Source organism: Erpetoichthys calabaricus, chromosome 2, assembly GCF_900747795.2.
Source record: "Erpetoichthys calabaricus chromosome 2, fErpCal1.3, whole genome shotgun sequence".
Lineage (NCBI taxonomy): Eukaryota > Metazoa > Chordata > Cladistia > Polypteriformes > Polypteridae > Erpetoichthys > Erpetoichthys calabaricus.
The window spans coordinates 72158635-72179883 of record NC_041395.2 but is presented as its reverse complement, the minus strand read 5'-3'; the positions used below and the strand labels follow the sequence as shown (position 1 = coordinate 72179883).

The 21249-nt window shown below is 42.3% G+C and overlaps 1 protein-coding gene across 13 annotated transcripts in view; it reads right to left on the bottom strand.

Annotated features, from left to right (window-relative positions):
- Positions 1-6835: 6835 nt before the first annotated feature.
- Positions 6836-21249, bottom strand: part of ppfibp2b (PPFIA binding protein 2b) — a 306312-nt gene continuing 291898 nt past the window's right edge. For 12 of the 13 annotated variants that reach the window (XM_051922751.1, XM_051922758.1, XM_051922761.1 and 9 more), the window contains 2 exons: positions 7583-7648; positions 6836-6995 (listed from right to left, as the gene is read on the bottom strand). In XM_051922751.1, coding sequence (XP_051778711.1) covers positions 6972-6995; positions 7583-7648 — 90 coding nt within the window. In that variant the 3' untranslated portion in view covers positions 6836-6971. Of the gene's footprint in view, positions 6996-7582; positions 7649-20749; positions 20954-21249 lie in introns of those variants that run through there. The other variant, XM_051922752.1, reaches the window with a different exon arrangement.

Sequence of the window (21249 nt, the reverse complement as noted above, 5' to 3'; positions counted from 1 at the left end):
CACAGTGGCCTCTCACAGACATCGTCACATTCATTCATACGCGGCCAGGTGAGAATCTCCCATCTGTCCAGTACACGCACCTTTGGGACATGGAAGACTCCCAAAAAAATCCATGTGGACATGCAAAGTCCAGGCAAACAGGAACCAGGAGTGGGACAGGAGTCCAGGACACGGGGTCTGCAAGGCAGCAGGAGCAGCACAAAGCACAACACCGGCGAAGTGCAGGAGAGGACATAACGAAATGAGGCCAAGAAGGGAAAGAAACCAAACCAAACCTGAAAGAGCGAGGAAAGACCCCGTAAATGCTTGGTGACGATGTGCTTTGCTACATTTACATTTAGTTGTTTGGCAGATGCTTTTATCCAAAGCCACTTACAAAAGAGGTAAACAATTGAGTAACATTAGGCTCGGGCCTGTTCAGCAAATGTAATAAGACGGGTAACAAAAAGTGAAAAGGGGTAATAACTAATAAATATTGTGGCTGACGAACAGGGAACCTGTGATGGAAGGGCCGGGGGAGGCGATGGACACGAGAGGGTAACTGCCCTGGTTTGCATCAAGGCCACAGGATTGGAGCTGCCAAGCTCAACTCTGTTGGGGTCCGTGGCCACCGGATTATGGATTATGGAGCCTTGGACCGCAGCACTTCCGTCACACCAGGAGGTGCTGCAGGAAGGCCATCAGGGAGCACCTGGCGCACATCCGGGGCTTTATAAATGGGGTCACCTCACTCCATTCAGGGAGCCGAAGTGCTTGTGAAAGAGGAGTGGAGGCGGCAAAAGAAGAGAAAAGGCAAAGGACTGAGCCTAAGTGGGATGAGGTGTGCTCTGTGTGCTCTGTGGCAAAGGAAGAATCAAAGTGTGTGCTTTTGGACTTCTGTGTGTCTGTCTGTGATCCGGGCTTCTTTCACAAAATACAATCAAGGATTACAATCAATAAGGCAATTAAACTTACGGTAGTCAAACAACAATGTAGCCAACAATATAAAATATCACAGAGCAAAGGTTTTTTTCCAATCAATTTGACAGATATTCACAAAACAGATGGATCTTCAATCACTTCTTAAATATACTGCTCAAAAAAATTAAAGGAACACTTTTTAATAGAGTAGAACATCAAGTCGATGAAACTTCCGGGCTATTGATCTGGTCAGTTAAGTAGCAGAGGGGCAACAATGAGACGACCACCAAAACAGCAATGGTTTAACAGGTGGAGGCCTCCCTCCTCATCTTTTCTGTTTTTTCACTAGTTTTGCCTTTGTCTACAGTCAGTGTCACAACTGGTAGCATGAGGCGATACCTCGACCCTACAGAGTTTGGTGGCACAGGTAGTCCAACTTCTGCAGGATGGTACATCAATATGTGCCATTGCCAGAAGGTTTGCTGTGTCTCCCAGCACAGTCTCAAGGGCATGGAGGAGATTCCAGGAGACAGGCAGAGAGCTGGACAGGGCCATAGAAGGCCCTTAACCCATCAGCAGGACTCCTTTGGGCAACAAGGAACAGGATGAGCACTGCCAGAGCCTACAAAATGACCTCCACTGGCCACTGGTGTGGATGTCTCTGACCAAACAATCAGAAACAGTCTTTATGACGGTGGCCTTGAGGACCCGACGTACTCTAGTGGGCCCTCACTGCCCGGCACCATGGAGCTGAACATAGAAAACCAGAATTGGCAGGTCCACCACTGGTGCCATGTGCTTTTCACAGATGACAGCAGGTTCACCCATGTGACAGACGTGAAAGGGTCTGGAGAAACCGTGGAGAATGTTATGCTGCCTGTAACATCGTTCAGCATGACTGGTTTGGTGGTGGGTCAGTGATGGTCTGGGCAGGCATATCCATGGAGGGACACACAGACACTCTACAGGCTAGACAACGACACCTTGACTCCCATTAGGTATCGGGATGAAATCCTTGGACCCATTGGACCCTACGCTGGTGCAGTGGGTCCTGGGTTCCTCCTGGTGCATGACAATGCCCGGCCTCATGTGGTGAGAGTATGCAGGCAGTTCCTGGAGGATGAAGAAATTGATACCATTGACTGGCCCCCACGCTCACCTGACCTAAATCCAATAGAGCACCTCTGGGACATTATGCTTCGGTCCATCCAACGCCGCCAGGTTGCACCTCAGACTATCCAGGAGCTCAGTGATGCCCTGGTCCAGATCTGGGAGGAGATCCCCCTGGACACCATCCGTCGTATCATAAGGAGCATGCCCCAACGTTGTCAGGCATGCATACAAGCACGTGGGGGCCATACAAACTACTGGGTACGATTTGAAGTTGCTGCAATGATATTTTGGAAAAATGGACTACCCTGCCGCATCATTTTTTCACTTTGATTTTCAGGGTGTCTTTGAATTCAGCCCTCTGTAGGTTGATAATTATCATTTCTAACAAACGATGTGGCATCCTTTTGTTCCTAACACATTACTATATCAGTCCGTATCAGTAGAGATATCCAGCAGGATTTTTTTTCCTATCTGATGTGTTTTCAGTGTTCCTTTAATTTTTTTGAGAAGCCTACACTGAAGGAGTTAGCAGTACAGATGGAGGTTAGCAGCCCATTCCACCAAATAGGAATTACACAGGAAAAGAGTCGGGATTGAGAATTGATGCCACATAGAGGTGGCATCACCAGACGCTGTTCCCTGGCAGACCTGAGTGAGTGAGCAGCAGAGGCGTGACCACGGGGGGGCTGGGGTGGGCACTGCCCCCCCCAGAGACAAGCAGTGCCCACCCTGCGAAATGCTCTGTCTGTCCAATGAAAACTCTGGAGAAGAATAACATTTGATTTTCAAAACTGAGTTGCTTTCCAATCGGCCCGTTTGAATTTGGCAGCGTATCCGTCAGTGTCTCCTCCACTAGACAGGCACTGTGCTGCTCACAGATCATTTTGCCGCACATTTTGCAGCACGTTTTGAACTTGACCGCATTCTTTAACAGCGTATACGTTACATTCTTCTTTTATTTTCAGGTTGGTAACACCAAAGGCTATGCATAGGTGGCTTATTAAAAAGTAGACATCTTCAACCTCTGTCCCTCCGCAAGCTGCTGGCTCCGCGGTTGAGCCCAGCACCGCTGCTGCCAACACGGAGCACAGCACACCCACGTCGGGAACTGAAACTCCCAAAAGATGTAGATAAGCCTACACAATCCTCCAGTTCTGCGCCGTGTCGTGTACTCCAAACCTCTGCCTTCAACAAAATATACAGTCCGGTCTGCCTGACTTAAATATGGATAGCCCATCCCAGCCCATTATAATTAATTATCCCAAGCGCACATTCGGAAAGACACTCAGATGTTTTAGTGCAAGCTGGTATCAGTCTCGACCATGGCTTGAATATTCTGTTGTCCGTGATGGCAGCTTTTGCTTTGCCTGCCATAAATTTAGTGTTTCCAATTTGGACTGCGAGGACATATTCACCAAACACAGCTACACTAATTGGAAAAAAGCTCTAGAAAAAGACGGTGGCGGCTTCCACAAACACGCGTCTAGTATCCTGCACGTCAGAGCCATGTCTGCATCACAGCACTCATCACTGGTGTGTCTTCAGCTGCATGTGAATGCTCTTTCTCTACTTTGAACCGCATTCTCACTCCACTCCGCCGAACAATGCTGCATTCAAGGAAGAGGAATGTAGTCATTCTGGCACATGAGAAAAACATCACAGAAAATCTAGACATGAATGAATTTATTTCAGAATTTGCCAAGAGTAACCGCAGACTGGTCCTGTAGATAATATCCAGGTTAAATACTGGAAACTGATGTCCTATAGCCTCCCATGACTACAATGAGCCACGTTTCTGTTCTTGCTCTCATATGTTGTAAACATTTGACTTTATTGATATTTACCTTGTAGATGTAGTTCTATATTTGTTCACAAAAAATAATAATACAAGTTCCATCGCCTCTGTTAATTTTATTGAACAATAGGTTATGATTTATGCCACAATTTTTGCTTTTATATGTTGTTATTATTATTTGACCCCCCTACAAAAATGGGGATGGATGGATGGATATTTTTTGCCCTCCCAGACAAGCCAAATGCCCACCCACACATGACGTTCTGGTCACACCTCTGGTGAGAAGGAGTATAACACTTCACCAGTGTCTTCATATATTCAGGTGCTGACCCATTAGCTGCTCTGTAGACAATCATCAGGGATATGACCTTAATGTGTGCGGCTACATGGAGCCAATGTAGCGACCTGAAGAGAGGAGTGACATGTTTGTCTCGGTTGTTTATATACAAAATAGGCCACTGTATTCTGGATCATCTACAGTGGCTTGATGGCACATGTGGTTACTCCTGCCAGAAGTGAGCTGCAGTAGTCCACATGCAACAAGACCAGAGCCTGGACCAGAAGATGTACTGCATGCTCTGTCAGGTAAGGTCTGAACTTGCAGATGTTGTACAATGTTTACCTGACAGAATGAGAAACAGCAGAGATGTGGTCAGAAAAAGACAGCAGCTCATCAATTACCACCCCAAGGCTGCGTACTGACTTGGCAGCTGTTAGCGACAGGGACTACACAGAGATGGGGAGATGAGCAGACTTGCTGGCCGGGATCACAAGGGACTCGGCTTTTGCTAAAATGAACACAATCTGCTGAGCTACAAAAAACAAATATCAAAAATAAAACATACTTGAATCACATAGTCATTTACTGTATATATATATATATATATATATATATATATATATATATATATATATATATATATATATATATATAATATATATACTGTATATACACACACACATATCTATAAAATCCCAGCCACAACTATGTAAGCATCAGTCTGGGGTCCAAACACCCTCTGTACTAAAGGCCTTACCTTTGACCCAGTCTTCTTCTTCATCCACAATACTTTTTCATTTCCTTCTTTTCCTTCTCCTTTATTCCTCCTCCTCCTCTCATGACTCCAGCTCCCCTGGGTTTGGCGGAGGGCTCTTTTTAGCCCGGACCTGTGAGCACTTTGGTCACGTCAGCGGTGTAGCGAGGAAGCCCTTTTGGGTTAGGCAGTATATCCACCTGACTGAGGAGGCTCCCCCCAACAGCTCCCTCTAGTGACCCCTCCACAACTACGACTACCATGCCGCACAGTGGGTGCCCAAGCGGGAGCAATGCCAGAGGGATGCTGCCATGCATTGTACTGGGGGAACAGACGGCCTCAGGAGGCAGACACCCCCAGTCCTCCTGTTAGATTCTCCTCCTGAAGGACAAAAGGATAAAGCAACCATCCCACCCTGGATGTGCATCCATCCTCACTGTCCATCCATGATGGCCTCTCGGCCAGGTAAGACAACTCCATGCATTTTGGTCGAGATGTCGGCCCATTGCATTAGAGAGTTTGTATTTAAAGTTGTTCCACAACAAGTAGGAGGTGGCGACGGAGATGGCAGCATTTTTGATTTCTGTCCAAAGCCTTAGGCTCTTGGCTGTGTTACCTGCTAGTCGGCTGCAGACCACCGAATGATCAAAAGAAGCTGAATTTACCCCCTAATAAAAGGTGTTTTGAACAGCCCGGCACATGCAAACTTCTCTGAAAAGCTACAAGGTGTGCAGGATGGCATCATCTGCGATGCTTTCAGATCAAGTAGAACGGAGAAAAAAAAACCATCTCATAAGCAGCAAAGACATAAAAGCTGATTATTTATTGTGTTGGTTTTAGAAATATTACAAGATTTAGCTGAGCTAAAACACATCTATTAAAGCACCACCTCTGCTCATAAAAATAGTCTAATTAAGCAAATTGTTACCTGCTTTTTATGAAGACCTTTACAGAATTAAAAGAATCCATTAAACCAGACCACTTCTAATAATTTACATTCTTCGCATTTTCTCATTAAACTAAAAGTTCATCCTTGTCAAGCACTCTTACCTCGGCCGCTCCTTCCTTCCATTTAAGCATCTCAGCCTACTTTGTTTCATTTTTTACTCTTTTGCGCTCTTATTTAATGGGGAGGAGGGCCTCACTGTGATTATTAGATAACATGGACTTGAATAAATGCATTCACTTACAATATTTACATTGCAAAGCCACTGTGAAGTGAATAAAACGAGCTTGGGAATGAACTGACATTGTGCCCTCCTTGTTTCATTAATACGACGTGCTTTTGGCTAACAAACCATCAGATACGCGGTTCACAGATGTGGGACGTTTCCAAGAGAAGTGACTCAGTGTGCCTTGCGAAGCTGCTGTCTTCAAGTAAACTTGACCACCATTGTTACCGTCTCTTCTTGCCGTGATCCCTTGTGCAGGATGGTTTGCAGCATTTTAGCCGGAGAGTTGTAGGGTTCTGAACGTTTCAAGAAGTTCTCAATGAAGGCCTTGTTGATATCCACCCCTTTCCCAAAGGCAACGTGGAAGTTGTTGCTGAGGACTCCATAAATGTTAACAGGGTCACTGTTAGTGCCAAAAAACATGAAGAGAGTGTAACAGTCTTTACCAATGGAGGAGCAGAAGGTGATGATCTTCTCCTGCTTGGTTTTGTCAGACGCCTCAAGCTTGGCCATCTGCACGGCCTCCGTCATGGGCACCACCTGATCGCTTGGCACATTCTCCTCTCCTGCCATATGGAAGACGTGAACTGCAATCTGAACCTTGGGGTCCTTGGAAGAGTCGTCTAGCACAGCCCAGACCCAGTCTGTGCCCATCAGAATCTCCTGCTTCTGGGTCATAATGGTGCAGTTGACCATTTCAGGGAGTTGCAGCTGCACACTGCGGCTGATGTACGTCATGAGAAAAATTTCTTTCAGAAGTGAAGAGCTGACACAAAACTTGTTTTCGGGATCCTTAAAGACCAGGTACTCTCGGGTCCGTTGGGACGCATAGGAAATGCAGTCGGCAAAACGCTGGCAGAAGTCGCTCTTCATGGTTTTATTAAATATGTCTTTAATGATGTTCCTGGGTTGCATTTGTGACTCGAGTTGTCCCATCTTCACCAGCTCAAGGCAGACTTAAAGAGAGGTTTCCTTCATACACTGAAAAAAAAGACAAGATAGTTAACTATGAGTCTGTAGGCAACCATTTATGTGCAGGTTACAACATTATTACTGCCCTCCACTATGTCCTGGGTGGGCTGCACAGCTGTCGGCAGTTGAAAAATATACCTGCAATGAATCTGAGCAGTGCGTGAGCGACAATGCTGTGACACAACTGCTGTCAAATGTGATACTATAAATGTTAAAGAAAAATAAATAGTTAGCAGAATGAACACCTAAACAACTTAACGGGAGACGCTAACCCTCGAGGCTGCTTGCTAATTGTGACGACATCCCAAGTACTCCGAATTCAGAAGCTCGGGCTAACAAACATCCATGCAGCTTCAGTCTGTAAGCACATGCAATGATAACAGCAGATAAAAAATGAGAATACACCGTGAAGTCCGTGGTTTCCTTCAGCCGATGGTGGTGCCTCTTATTAGTACAGGAGACGAGTCGAGCCTACTTAGAATGGCTGTTTTAAATACATCTTTGTCAGCATTTACGCTCCTGTACAAGACCAAAACATTTCAGCTGTTTTAGTTTTCTCTGTGTTCTCATTTTTTTTTAAAGGTAAGGCTACTCACCCAGGGTGCCAGTTCTTTGTCTTCTTCCAAGGGAACAGAATCTGCGTCCAAGTCCACTTCTGCAACCTAATAAGAAAACTGCAGGTTTGAATGCCAGATGACATCTGGAAGGGCGGCTTTTCAAATGAAGGAGGATCCCAAATACGCTTGTTTGCCATTCAAATGCTAACTTGCTTTGTGAGCCAGCAAAATTCAGCACTTTACTCGGGCAGGTGTAGCTTCACTGTTACGTTCCTGTCGGGTCTGTTTAATTAGTGCAGCTCAGCTTTTAACAAACAAACGCAATCATTATACTTGGACTGATGAAAAGTTCACATTGGATAGAATCAGTCTGATGGACTGCTGACCCTGCTCAGGATAAATGATGGATGAAAGGTTCGGTTTCCACCCTCCGCAATCCAAACTTTTGAAACAATGAAAATAAGCACAACCACCCTGAGACAAATCTAAAAGCAGATGTCAGTTTTTGGCGGCCCTTCCTTTTATTTGAAATACTTGTAATTAAGATATTTAAAGCCTCAGCTGCTGTCTGAGGAGCGAGGCCATTGCTAAGTCACGTGACCTTTGCATTTCAGCACGGCTTCAGAGGCCTATAACGTAGTTCAGCATAACACGCCAGGCTTCAGCTTGGCAGACAAGCGCATAATTGGAACTCAGCCGTCAAGTATAACCTTCCTTCCATAAAATATACAAATATAGCACCAGCTCACCCCACTTTTGAACAGACCGTCCTAAACTGAATGGGATTGATGAAAACATGCACACTGATAAGGAACTGCCTCGAGCATAGAGCTGCAAAAACGAGAGAGCTCATCGACACCTCATCGTTGACACTCACCAGCACAGAGTGGCTCTTTAGCTAGCTGGATCAACAAGGGCATTAGTCGTGAAGATGACAATAAAAAAAGGGCATTGGCATAAGCCGCCATGTTTTGGGGTGTTCATAAAAAATGGAATGATTTGGCCATAGAAGTACATAATAAACAAGGACAGTTGTGTCAGATATTCAAAATGTTACAATGTGTGCTTCAATTGAAATGTTCAAAGTCTAAGGATTCTCGATCGTTACAGAAATTTGTTATTTTTCACCCTCTGGCGGAGGTCCATAGAGGGCTACATCCCTAGTAAAGGATCAAAAATTAAAAATAACATCTTGTTCATTATCACAGACCTTGACGTAGTCTACAATGATACCCTACACACTTATGCTTGCCATTTATAACCTGCTGGGAGCTTAGTGGGCTAGGACCACCAGTAAATAATCAAATATCATCTCAATATTACAGTATTATAGTCAGGATCCGCAACCTTGAAACAGACGAAAACAACACTCCATATGTTTATATTGGCAATTTCTATTCTTTTGAAGTTTTGTGAAAAGGAGTAACTATGACACCTCGTATCCCATTAGGGCAGTGATTGTTAACCTTTTTTGAGTCATGGACCCCTTTAAGAATCTGATGAAAACTATGGACCCCCTTCCCCAGAAATATTCACATAAACACAACTTTGCATGCAATGAATATAATGTACTTTATTTACTGAGATTTGATTGTCTCATACATATATGACATACACAAAGTATTATTAAACTTCAAAGTAATCTAAAAAGAACACTCCTTTTTTATGCAAAAAGTAATGGCCACTCATTATAATTATGAAATACAATCTTTTATTTTGCAAATTAAAACAGATCTACTACTACGTTTTCTACTACCATTACTACTATTACAGGGTGGTCCAGATCTAACTATGCAATTATTGCTTTGCATTGCATTAAAAGTTGCATAGTTAGATCTGGACCAGCCTATACTACTACATCTAGGCCTACTCTAAATTAACAGTACCGGGATGTATAGTGAATATAAATGTTAATTTTTATCTGACCATCATGGACCCCCTGAAATCCATCCATGAACCTCAGGTTAAGAACCCCTGCATTAGGGGGTGAACCTCTCTGTTTGAACTTTAAATCCTTCTGATCATTTTTGCCAAAGAGACCTTTGGCTTACTCTTTGCTGTAAAGTGTCATTTTCTGCACAAAATATCATCCGAAAACAGTCTAAAAATGTTTTTTTTCACATCTAGAAGAGTAGAAATAGGAGGAAACCCCAAAAAAGCTTCACGTCTTGTTTAATTAGACATCAAGGCGAATCGAGTGATGTATCATATGTGGAGATTTTCTTAGGTGATACCAAAGAATAATTCATATGAGCACGATAACGTGTAGCCAATCATTTACCTTCACAAACAACTGTGTCCACCTTAAAGGATGGGGGGCAGTGAGTAGTTTCAAGTTTTCTTTGACGCTTACCCTGGAAGACCCGAAGAAGACAAGCAACTTGTCACATCCTTGATTAAAGACCCCCTGCTTCCTCAATGTTGTAAAAAGGCAACTTTGAAGGGTGGGATTATCTCTGAGTTGACCACCGGCTTGACGCGTGTTTTGGATGTTAAAGCATTTTTAGGTAAAATAACCTCCTTGGTATCCATTGATGTCATAGCCTTTCTTCTTGGTACCAAAAGGGGTCGACTTTTACATTGTGCCTCATCTCTATTTGGGAAAGGTAATGCCTTCTCAAAACAGCTACCGACCTTAATCAGCCCTGCTGTTTAATAACAAAATCTATTAACTGTTAAAACTGGAGCACTAACCATATTTAACCTTTGCTCCAATTTTTATTTTGAATAAGATTCTAGCATATAATGTCCCATTGATAATGAATCACATGCACCTAAGGTGGATGCATCCAACTGTCATCTAACCCTCTCAATCCAATTTAGGGTCATGGGGGTCCGATGCCATTTCCAGCGTTGTGAAGCAACTGTGCCTGGTGGGCCAGATCATCCAGCCACTTTCACTTCTTTCATGCCAGGCTGTGTGACTTTGGAAAGTGAGAGGAAAAGCCAGCTGACAAGATGACAAGCCCATGCAGACTCCACCAAGCTGGGATTTGACCCTAGGATTCTGGGAGAGCAAACCTCTGAATTTTGTCTGTAAATGTTTTGGTGGCCCAGTGTACCTCTGCACTGTTTGACTGTTCTTCTTTCTTATATTATGTGCAGTGTGCTAAATATTAACGTTCATTTATCTCCATACAGACTGGCACCTGTAAACGCACTCTTGCTCACAATACTGTACACTCAGAGGCCACTTTATTAGGTACACCTGTTCATCTGCTTGTTAATGCAAATATCTAATCAGCTAATCACAAGGAAGCAAGTCGATGCATTTAGGTATGTAGACATTGTGAGACAACCTTCTGAAGTTCAAATTAAGCATCCGAATGGGGAAGAAAGTTGATTTAAATGACTTTGAATATGGCAGTATTTCAGAAACTGCTAATCTACTGGGATTTTCATGCACACACACCTTTAGAGTTTACAGAGAATGGTCTGAAAAAGGGAAAATATCCCGTGAGCAGCAGTTCTCTGGGCAAAAATGCCTTGTTGATGTCAGAGGTCAGAGAGGAATGGCCAGACTGGTTCGAACTAATAGAAAGGCAACAGTAAATAATCACTCGTTACAACCGAGGTATGCAGAAGAGCACCTCAGAACGCACAACATGCTGCACCTTGAAGCAGATGGGTTACAGAAGTGGGAGACCACACTGGGTGCCACTCCTATCAGCTAAGAACAGGCAGCTGAGGCTACAATTCACACGGCTTCACCAAAACTGGACAATAGAAGACTGGAAAAATGTTACCTGGTCTGATGATTCTCGATTTCTCCTGCTACACTCAGGTGGTAGGGTCAGAATTTGGCATCAACAGCATGAAAGCATGGATCCATCCTGCCTTGTATCAACATTTCATGCTGGTGGTGGTGGTAATGTTGTGGGGATATTTTCTTGGCACACTTTAGGCCCCTTGGTACCAATTGAGCATTGTTTAAGTGCCACAGACTATCCGAGTATTGTGGTTGACCATGTCCATCCCTTTATGACTGCAGTATACACATCTTCTGATGGCTACTTCTAGCAGGATAACATGCCATGTCACAAAGCTCAAATCATCTCAGACTGGTTTCTCGAACATAACTGAGTTCACTGTACAGAAATGGCCTCCACAATCCCCAGCTCTCAATCCAAAAGAGCATCTTTGGGATGTGGTGGAATGGGAGATTTGCATCATGAATGTACAGTCGACAAATCTGCAGCAACTGGGTGATGCTGTCATGTCAATATGGACCTAAATCCCTGAGGAGTGTTTCCAGCACCTTGTTGAATCAATGCCACAAAGAATTATGGCAGTTCTAAAGGTAAAAGGGGGTCTTAACCTGGAACAAACAAGGTGTACCTAATAAAGTGGCTGGGAGTGTATACATTTTGTTTGACTTTGGCGTGGTGGGTAGCGCTGCTGCCTCGCAGTTAGGAGACCCGAGTTCGCTTCCCAGGTCCTCCCTGCGCAGAGTTTGCATGTTCTCCCCGTGTCTGCGTGGGTTTCCTCCCACAGTCCAAAGACATGCTGGTTAGGTACATTGGCGATTCTAAATTGTCCCGAGTATGTGCGCCCTGTGGTTGGCTGGCGCCCTGCCCGGGGTTTGTTTCCTGCCTTGCACCCTGTGTTGGCTGGGATTGGCTCCAGCAGACCCCTGTGACCCTGTAGTTAGGATATAGCGGGTTGGATGATGGATGGATGGATTCTTTTAAAGGAAAAGCGTCCCACAGCATAACCTCAGGCTGCAGATTATGTGACTTCTTTCCTATTTGAAAATGCAGGACACGCACAGTTCTTTCAGAAAGTATTCAGGCCCCTTCACTTTTCTCATATTTTGCTACGTTGCAGCCTTATGCTTTAATCTAAAAATGAATTTTTCCACCACATCAAGCAACACTCAAAATGAAGTTAAAACAGGTTTTTGCAATTTTTTGCAAATTTATTAAAAATAAAAAACTGAAAGATCATACTAACGAGTTTTAAGACACTTTGCTAAGACACTTGAAATTTCTCTAAGGTGCGTCCCATTCTATTGATCATTGTTAAGATTTTTCTACACCTTGTTTGGAGTTCACCTGTGTTTAACTCAATTGATTGGACATGACTAGGAAAGGCACACACTTGTCTATGTAAGGTCACACAGCTGACAATGTTTATCTGAGCAAAAACCAAACCTTGAGGTCAAAGGAACTGTCTACGGAGCTTAGAGACAGCATTGTGTCCAGGCACAGATCTGGGATAGGATACAAAACACTGTGCAGCATTGAAGGCTTCCAAGAACACAGTGGTCTCCATAATTCTTGGAAGTTTAAAACAAAAAGCTGGCCACCCCGCCAAACTGAGCAACTGGGAGAGAAGAGCCTTGCTAAAATTGGTGACCAAAAACCTGATGCCAGGTTCAGTCAGACTGAGCTCCAGAACCTTGGTGGAGATGAGAGAAGCTTCCACAATGAAAACCATCACTGCAACTCTCCACCAATCTGGGCTTTATTACAGAGTGGTCAGACAGAAGCATGTCCTCAGTAAAAGACACATGAAAGCAAAATGGCACCTATTGGCCCTTCAGACTGTGAGAAATAATTCTCTGGTCTGATGAAATCATGTCTGGAGGACTCCTGGTACCGCTCATCACCTCTAGAATACCATTCCAGTGCTGAAGCATGATGGTGACAGCCAAGGACTGGGAGACTTGACAGGGTTAAGGAAAGCTGAATAGGAAAAAGTACAGAGATATCCATAATGAACACCGGCTCCAGGGTGCTCCGGACTTCAGAACGAGCCAAAGTATCACCAACCAAAAGGACGATGATCCCAAGCACAAAGTAAAGACAACACAGGTGTGGCTGGGGACAATTTAGGGCATGTCGTTTAATTTCTCAGCCAAAGCCCAGTCATGGATGCAACAGAACATCTCTGGAGGGGCCTGAAAATAGCTGTCCACCGATCCAACCTGACAGAACTGGAGAGGATCTGCAGAGAATGGCAGAAAAAATCCCCAAAACCAGTCATATGAAGCTTGTCACGTCATACCCAAGAAGACTCCAGGCCATAATTGCTGTCAAGGGGGCTTCATTTAAGTAAAGGGTTTGAATACATGTGTCAAGGTGAGATTTTAGTTTGTTATTTTTAATAAACTGCAAAAAAATCCTTAAAATCATATTTTTCCTTTGTCATTCTGGGAGATTGAGTGTTACTTGATGAGGGGAAAAATGAACGTATAGTACATTCACGTTCACAAAGTTTAACAACCAGAAAGAGCTGCATGCAGTGAAGAAGTTTATAAAGCATCCAGGTACCTCGCATGTACACAAACCACCTATGGAAACTATGAACACTCACAGCATTGGAAAATAGTGGAACTGTCTGTTTTTCTGTCTCTTGCACAGCTCTCTTAAACATGAAGGTTGACTGTCATTGTTCATCACTGCTGACAGTCTTGACGTTTCCTCACCAGTGGTTCACCTTTGTTGATGCTTGTTCATTCCTCGATGCTCACCAGCCATTCTACTCGTGGTGTTTCTCTAAATCATTTAACTTCTTTAGGTCATTTAAGTAGTCTCTTTATGTTGCACCACCTTACAAGATAGTCAAAATATGCAATTTTCTTCTCCTTCATCATGGGTATGACATATCTCTGAGTTAACCAGATTTAGAGCTTCCTCATTACTCATTTTCACTGTCAAAAAATATCTTCATCAGCTTTCTATACACCTACATTTGAAATGCTTCCCTCTTCTTCATGCCTGATTGAGTGTCCACGTTTCACGTCCATATTATAAAGTTGGGTATGCTGGCTGACTTTGCTGTAAGAGTGCATGCTGTTAAAGCTGCCCCTTTGTTACCTCAGTTCTTTTGTAAATGTCTGCATTGGACTTTCTGTTATTATACAACCCACGCTGTAACAAATGCCACCTAATTAGGATGGGGTAAAAGTCCGAAAAGAAGACCAACACCCTCATCTGAGCTCTTCCCACCTCTTAAAAAGAAATTCCTTGATGATGTGCAACACGGAAAGAAAAAAAGCTGATTAATGTTTGAACAGTTGAAAAATATGAATGAAAACATAAACATACCTATTCAACAAATAATCACAATGCTCCCCACAACACTACCAACATACTGTAAATTACCATGAGTCCCTTCAATTTAGGAATTTTACATATAATAATAATCTACATAATAATAATATATAATATACTGTATATAATAATACTGTAATCTACAAAAAATTTTGACGTGAGCTTCGGTAGGCTTTGTGCCCTAGGAACCAAGTTACCCATACTATTCTATAACATTTCAGAAATTATTTACTGCCCTGACACTGAACTTTCTGATCATAAAATAGGTCATTATGATAGTAATTGACTAGAAGGATTCATAATTAATTGCAGAATTATGGTGCTTGAGGGTTCCTCTTAGAGTGCCTCCATCCCTTGCAAGATTTGGCTCAAAGTCTAATCTGCACATTGTCATCTCATAACAGGCTTAAGTTTCAAGTTTGGTATTTTTCCGTCCAGCCGTTTCAGCTGTAGACTGTCCTCAAAAAACTGACAACACACCCATCATCATGATATCAATGTTTTCGGTATCAGGAGACACTAAAACGTCGAGATCCGTCAAAAACCGGAGATTTAAATTTTTGTTGAATCTAAAGCTTTCACGTTCCATCCATACCAATCCCCCCAACCCCCCATATATAGACGACAGGTTATGCTGGGGGAAGGTACACAGCAAAAAATGTAGCAAGAGTGGTGGACAAGCAAAGCAAACAGAAATGTATGTTACAGGCACAATCTTCAACATGCAAAACTGGTGCTTTCTCTCTGTATTTTTCAATGGGTAGTTGCCATTTGTCACTGAATAGAAAGGGTCCTTCTCCACCTGCCCACTGAACACACTATCTGAAGTGGCCATCACTTCATCACAAACCTCTACACTGATGAATTCTCCAGGCTAGGGGTAGTTGGTGCACAAAGCCCCGGACAATATTTATCCTTTTCTATTACTGAGGTGGTCTTAATGGCAGTTTCTTTTACTTCTCGCTGTTCTATAACCCTTTTGGGGGCCTAAACTGATGTCCCAGTAGCCTCTGGACAAGGAGAAGTGACGGAGAAAAGCCATTGTTATGAGGCATACAATTGTCCAGGAAATGCTGCAACATATGTACTGCATATGTTCTTTACCTTGATCATTGGCCCTCAGTTTCTTTTTACCAGCACACTCTTCCCATCTAATGACTTCTCCACTTTATTAACATCATTTAAAATCTTCCGTAAAAAAGCTTCTGCCAATGTCGTCAGTACATTGTAAGTTATTAAAAACTACTACACCAATATTAATTTCCTTGCTGTTTATCAAGGCCACTGAAGGTGTTTTCAGTTTTTATGGTGAAAACAGAATATTAAAACATGCAAATGAGGAGCAAGTGTTCCTCATTCAAATGACATGATTTGCAATTAACAGAAGAATGTGAATTATTTGTTCTTATGACTCCCATACTCCCATCTGTACTTTCAGATGGTGCTGCAGGTTTAGCTGTTAAAATGAAAAGCTACCTGGAAGTGGAACAGAAAAGCAGCAACCTACATGAGGGCAGGACACCACAGGCATTTACTGAACATTTAGACAGAACAATCAGGGTTTTTGGGTCAATCGGAGATATTTGATTACTTTGACGTTCACTCCTAGTAGTCTTCATCAGTGCCTGAAGTAAAACCAAATTGCTGATGATACTTAATTTATGGTGATATAGTGACATTCGATCAAATGAAGATTTCTGAAGTGGTGCTGGTACTCTTTGGCACACCAAGACAAAGTGCTGGCTCTCTATGTTGTGAGCACTGGCCCACTTCCAGCACTGCCTGCAATATTTCTCATTTTAGCCAGTCAGACGACACGTGCAGTACCAGTTTGTCAGCTACAGAGAGAAAGACGCAGCGTATCTGTGCTCTGCATAGTCTCTGTTAGCACTCCCGTGAGGCATGGCTGCTCGTTTGCTTTAGGACAACATGGTCACAATTGTGTCTCGAAGTCAGGAAAAATGACTTTGTGTAGAAATATAGTACTAGGGTGTTGTACCGTGTTAACCATTATGAATGTAGAGAAAAGCCAAGCAAAATGACACCTTTTACTCTTTGTAGAAATATAGAAGCACTAGAAGCTGAGTGCAAGCTTTCAGATTAAGTGTGAACAAAAAGGTTCAATACACATGGCTGTTCTTCTGCTTCCTTTAAGGACAGTCAGGCCAGCATTTTTTCTTCTTGTTTATAGCATATCGCTTTTAACTGATTAAGAGTTGTTCACTGCAGCTGACAGTTCAGAATGTCCCCAGAATGAATCACAGATACTGCTTTTATACTACCAAACAATTCTTTAAATACTGCACGTTCCTTGGTTAGGCTGGTTACATGGATGTACCTGCTGATCACTTCAAATGATATTAATTTATGTCCTTACATCTTCAATAAAGAACAATGTGGAAGCAACTTAGTCGTTTTAATCTGCAATGGTGTGTACAAGAAAGGAGTAACTGATGCTGTTTAAAATCAGGTTTTAGGGATCCATCCATCCATCCATCCATTTTCCAACCCGCTGAATCCGAACACAGGGTCACGGGGGTCTGCTGGAGCCAATCCCAGCCAACACAGGGCACAAGGCAGGAACCAAACCTGGGCAGGGTGCCAACCCACTGCAGGACACACACAAACACCAAGGGAAGGCAAATGTAGTGGTTAATAACAAGGGTGAGTGGGCTAAGGCACATCTGAGGACCACTGTTAGTGCTCTTTCAGTTTGATCAAGGAAGTTTCTGCTATGCAAGACAGTGAGGGACACTGGGCTTTGTGTTGATTCAGGTGCTTCTTCCATTACGAACTTCATGTTGGTAATTAAAAAAATTAGTCACCTCTCTGTTGTCTACCTATTTCATTTACATTTATTTGCTTGGCCGATGCTTTTATCCAAAGCAACTTACAACAGAGGTAAACATAACTGAGTAACATTAGGTGCAGGCCTGTTTGTTCAGCAAGTATACTAGGCCAGGTTAACAAAAGTTGATTGCCCCAAGTGAAGAGGGGTAATAACTAATAATTTACAATCATGGATTATATCTATGAGGCAATTAAACTTAACAAATTAACCAACAATATAAAAGATCACAGTTTTTTTCTCTTCACTCAATTCAACAGATATTCACAAAATAGATGGGTCTTCAATTGCTTCTTAAATACAATGATGAAGTCAGCAGTACAGATGGAGGTGGGCAGCTTCACCAACCGGGAACTACGCAGGAAACGAGTCAGGATTGAGACTTGATGCCACATAGAGGTACGTGGCTTCACCAGATGCGGTTCCCTGGCAGACCTGAGATGGCGAGAAGGAGTATAACACCTCACCAGTGTCTCCATATACTCAGGTGCTAACCCACTAACTACTCTGTAGACAAGCATCGGGGGATTTGAATTTAATTCACAAGAAGAACCAGAAGAAGAAGAAGAAGAAAGAGTTAGAGTGTCTGATAAGAAAGTTTTAAATTGGACCAGAAAATAACAGTCATAGTTTCACTTCTTTTGGTAGCACATTTCAAATGGTGCTGGTAGTGCCAGTGCACTATGATGTGAAGGTAAACATCTCATTCGGATATTTCATTCACTTTTTCAGGAGAGTGTCAACAAACTGAATACACCTTTGCACCCATAAGAAAAGTGTCCACATACTTTTGGGAATGTTCTTGGCATTCTCAAGCAGTCTGGGCTCTTCTCAGCGAGTTATACCCAGTATGTCCAACCACCAGACACTCTGCATCCTCAATAAATGCCTCCAAGTTTCTCTTCCTCTTTATACTCTGTGGAACTCAAAGAATGTTGAGCCACCCACTGTATATAGTGAGTGAGCCTGGTAAATCCTCATGTGGGCCTGCAATAGCTGCTATAAAGTTTATAACCATAAAATAGACTGAATGATAAATCAACATAGCTCCCTAGTGACCCACATCCTGCAGCGCGATACCCACAATGCCACTGCACAAATACTTTTGTCACTCTTACAATAACTACTACCCTCACTTGTGCACAAGGCTTACTCCAACATCTAAGGCCCCGCTCTATTACTTACAGAGAGCACACTACTCATTTCCAGAAGCAAATCACATCCTCAGCCTCAGGACCCTAAACCATATACGCTCTGTGCTTCAACTTTTCAGAAATAAGTCACAAATGGGAGAGGTGAACAGACTCTTATTAGGTGGTGTCCAATGCTTAAATAAAATGTATTAAATCACCTCTCTCTCTACTGGAAAGGAGGGGGTGGGAAATTGCACTTAATTCCTATACCACTAGCATCAACAAACAAGGTCTAGAGTTGTCACCATAACAGACACCACCCATCTTTCCACTATAGCTCTTGGCTACTGGATTCTTAAATATGGCCCATTCGCTCTTCACATCCCTGACTCGACTCCAAGATGTTGGCTGGCCTCTTTCTAGAATTACAAGTTGAAAACGGCACAATTAAAGGGAACCACTAGGCATTCCCAGGATATCCACATTGCATCACCTGGGTCTGTATAGACAATGGTCCAGGAGTCTGAGCCTAGTCATAAAAAAGTAGTAATTGGTTGACAGCTCAGAACCTTGGTTTTGAGCAACAACTTCTCTAAAATGGCCAAATACTGTAGCGGTTTGGTGAATAGATGTTAACAACAGCTTTTGTCTTTTTAACTGTGAATCAAATTCATATAATATTCCTTTCACAAGCGCGAACTCCAACTGAATGGGACTAGCTGGTTTAATGGTAAAACGGAATCTGACCAATGCCTTTCCCATCGAGCAACTCCACCTGTTCAACAAAAAAGTCAATGCTATGCACAGAGATGAGTGTGTCTATGTACATTTAATACTTTCGGCTCATAAGAAGAGTTCTAGTTCTTTTCTTTGTTGCTAGTGTAGTGACACCACACGCTCCAAGAGTCATTCTGCATCGCCAAGGTCTAGTCCATCTAAATCTGACCCATATTTGCTGATCAGCTGATAGGTACAGGGATGTGGAGCCCACAGGGTGATTCTGCATGGCTTTTCCAGTCAGTGCGTGAACATCTTACACACAGCACACCCCAGGAATCAAGACAAGTTTTATGGATGCCAAGAACCATGTCATCAGTAAGTGTCTGCTCTGAGCAGTGCTTGTATTGTCAAACTGACTTAAGGTGAGGGGCCAGTTAAAAAATGATAAAAAGTGCACACGCCACATAAAGGACCAAAACAATGGAAACAAAAATCAAAAAATATTATTTGCTCTGCTAACAGGATGTGCTAATACAGAATTTTGATGAATAAAACAGCCATCTCATTGTGGATTTGATGCACAATGAACATATTTGCAGTGCAAAGGCCAAGATTTTATTTCATAGCATGTATTATACAGTATAGGGGAAAATATGGAAAACAGTTCAGGATTTTATGTTGAATTACGTGTATGAAGTATTTAATAGAAATTCAATCTTTTAACTTCATTTTTAAATATAATCAATTATTATTCTGTTTTCATGTTAATCATTTACACATTAATGTGTTGTTTCTTTTATTGTCTTAAGCCACATGTCCCTAGTTACAACTTTTTATAAACTATAGACAAAAGGAATAACTTTATATGTGAATCCTAGCTACTTTTAGTGACTTTCCTTGCTACTTGAGGAATGTCTGTAGAACCGCATGTATTAGTGAGGATGTCTTTGAGAACTTGTGTGTGCCAACATTCCTGGGAAATGGCAGACAACACACAATAAGATGCCAGGTATGTACCAACAAGAACAACAACACATATACTAACTGATGCCAGGCATATATTGTAGCTAGGAGAAAAATGTAAAATTCTAGTCAAAAAGGAGTCTATGATCTTCTTCTGTACCAAAAGTGGCTTTTGTGTTTAGGCTCTCATATTTAAACTGGGTCACATGCTCTTCACAGCTGATAAGCGGGTGGCTGTGCCCCTCAATGAGCTCATGAGGACAGAAGTATATACTCTACCAAGTTCAGACATATACAGAACAAATTACCTTGTTGAACATACTCTAAAAACATCAAGGCAGTGTGTAGTACAACACAGAAATGAAATAAGAACATAAATCACTATTTTTAGTAAACATAAATATGTTAGAAGAAAAACAAATGAAAATAAATAAAAGAAATACATCAGCATATTAGTTCAAGTAAAAATGTTTTATAGCAAATTAAATCATTTACACCTTCTTACAGGGCTTTAATTGGGAAACATTTGCCTTTTTTGCAAAAGCTCTTAAACTGTATCCTTAATAAAGCAGAGGTATGGTGGTTGTTTACTTGGTCAATCAGCAAGTTAGAAGGCGTTTTCTTCTTAAAGTGTTGCAGCATCACCTCGTCTGATGTCCTTCAGAAACTCATCGTGGCTTAACATATACTGAAAGTAAGAATTATGACAGGCCTGTGTGTTAGTCTGAAGCAGACAGCTGGTTAAAATATTGTTAAAAGAGAATCTATTCATAATGCTGTTTTCTTAACTAGAATTGTATTTTCTATTTGGAAAAACTGTTGGTAACAATGAACCTGGAACAACTTAAAAATGCTGACCTTTTATGGTATATGCAAACAGCTATGAAAACACAGTTTGTACACCATATGAACGTCTACTTAATGTAGTGTGCTATGCTATTGCAAAAATCACTTCTCTAAGACATTTGCCAATGAAAAGCCAAC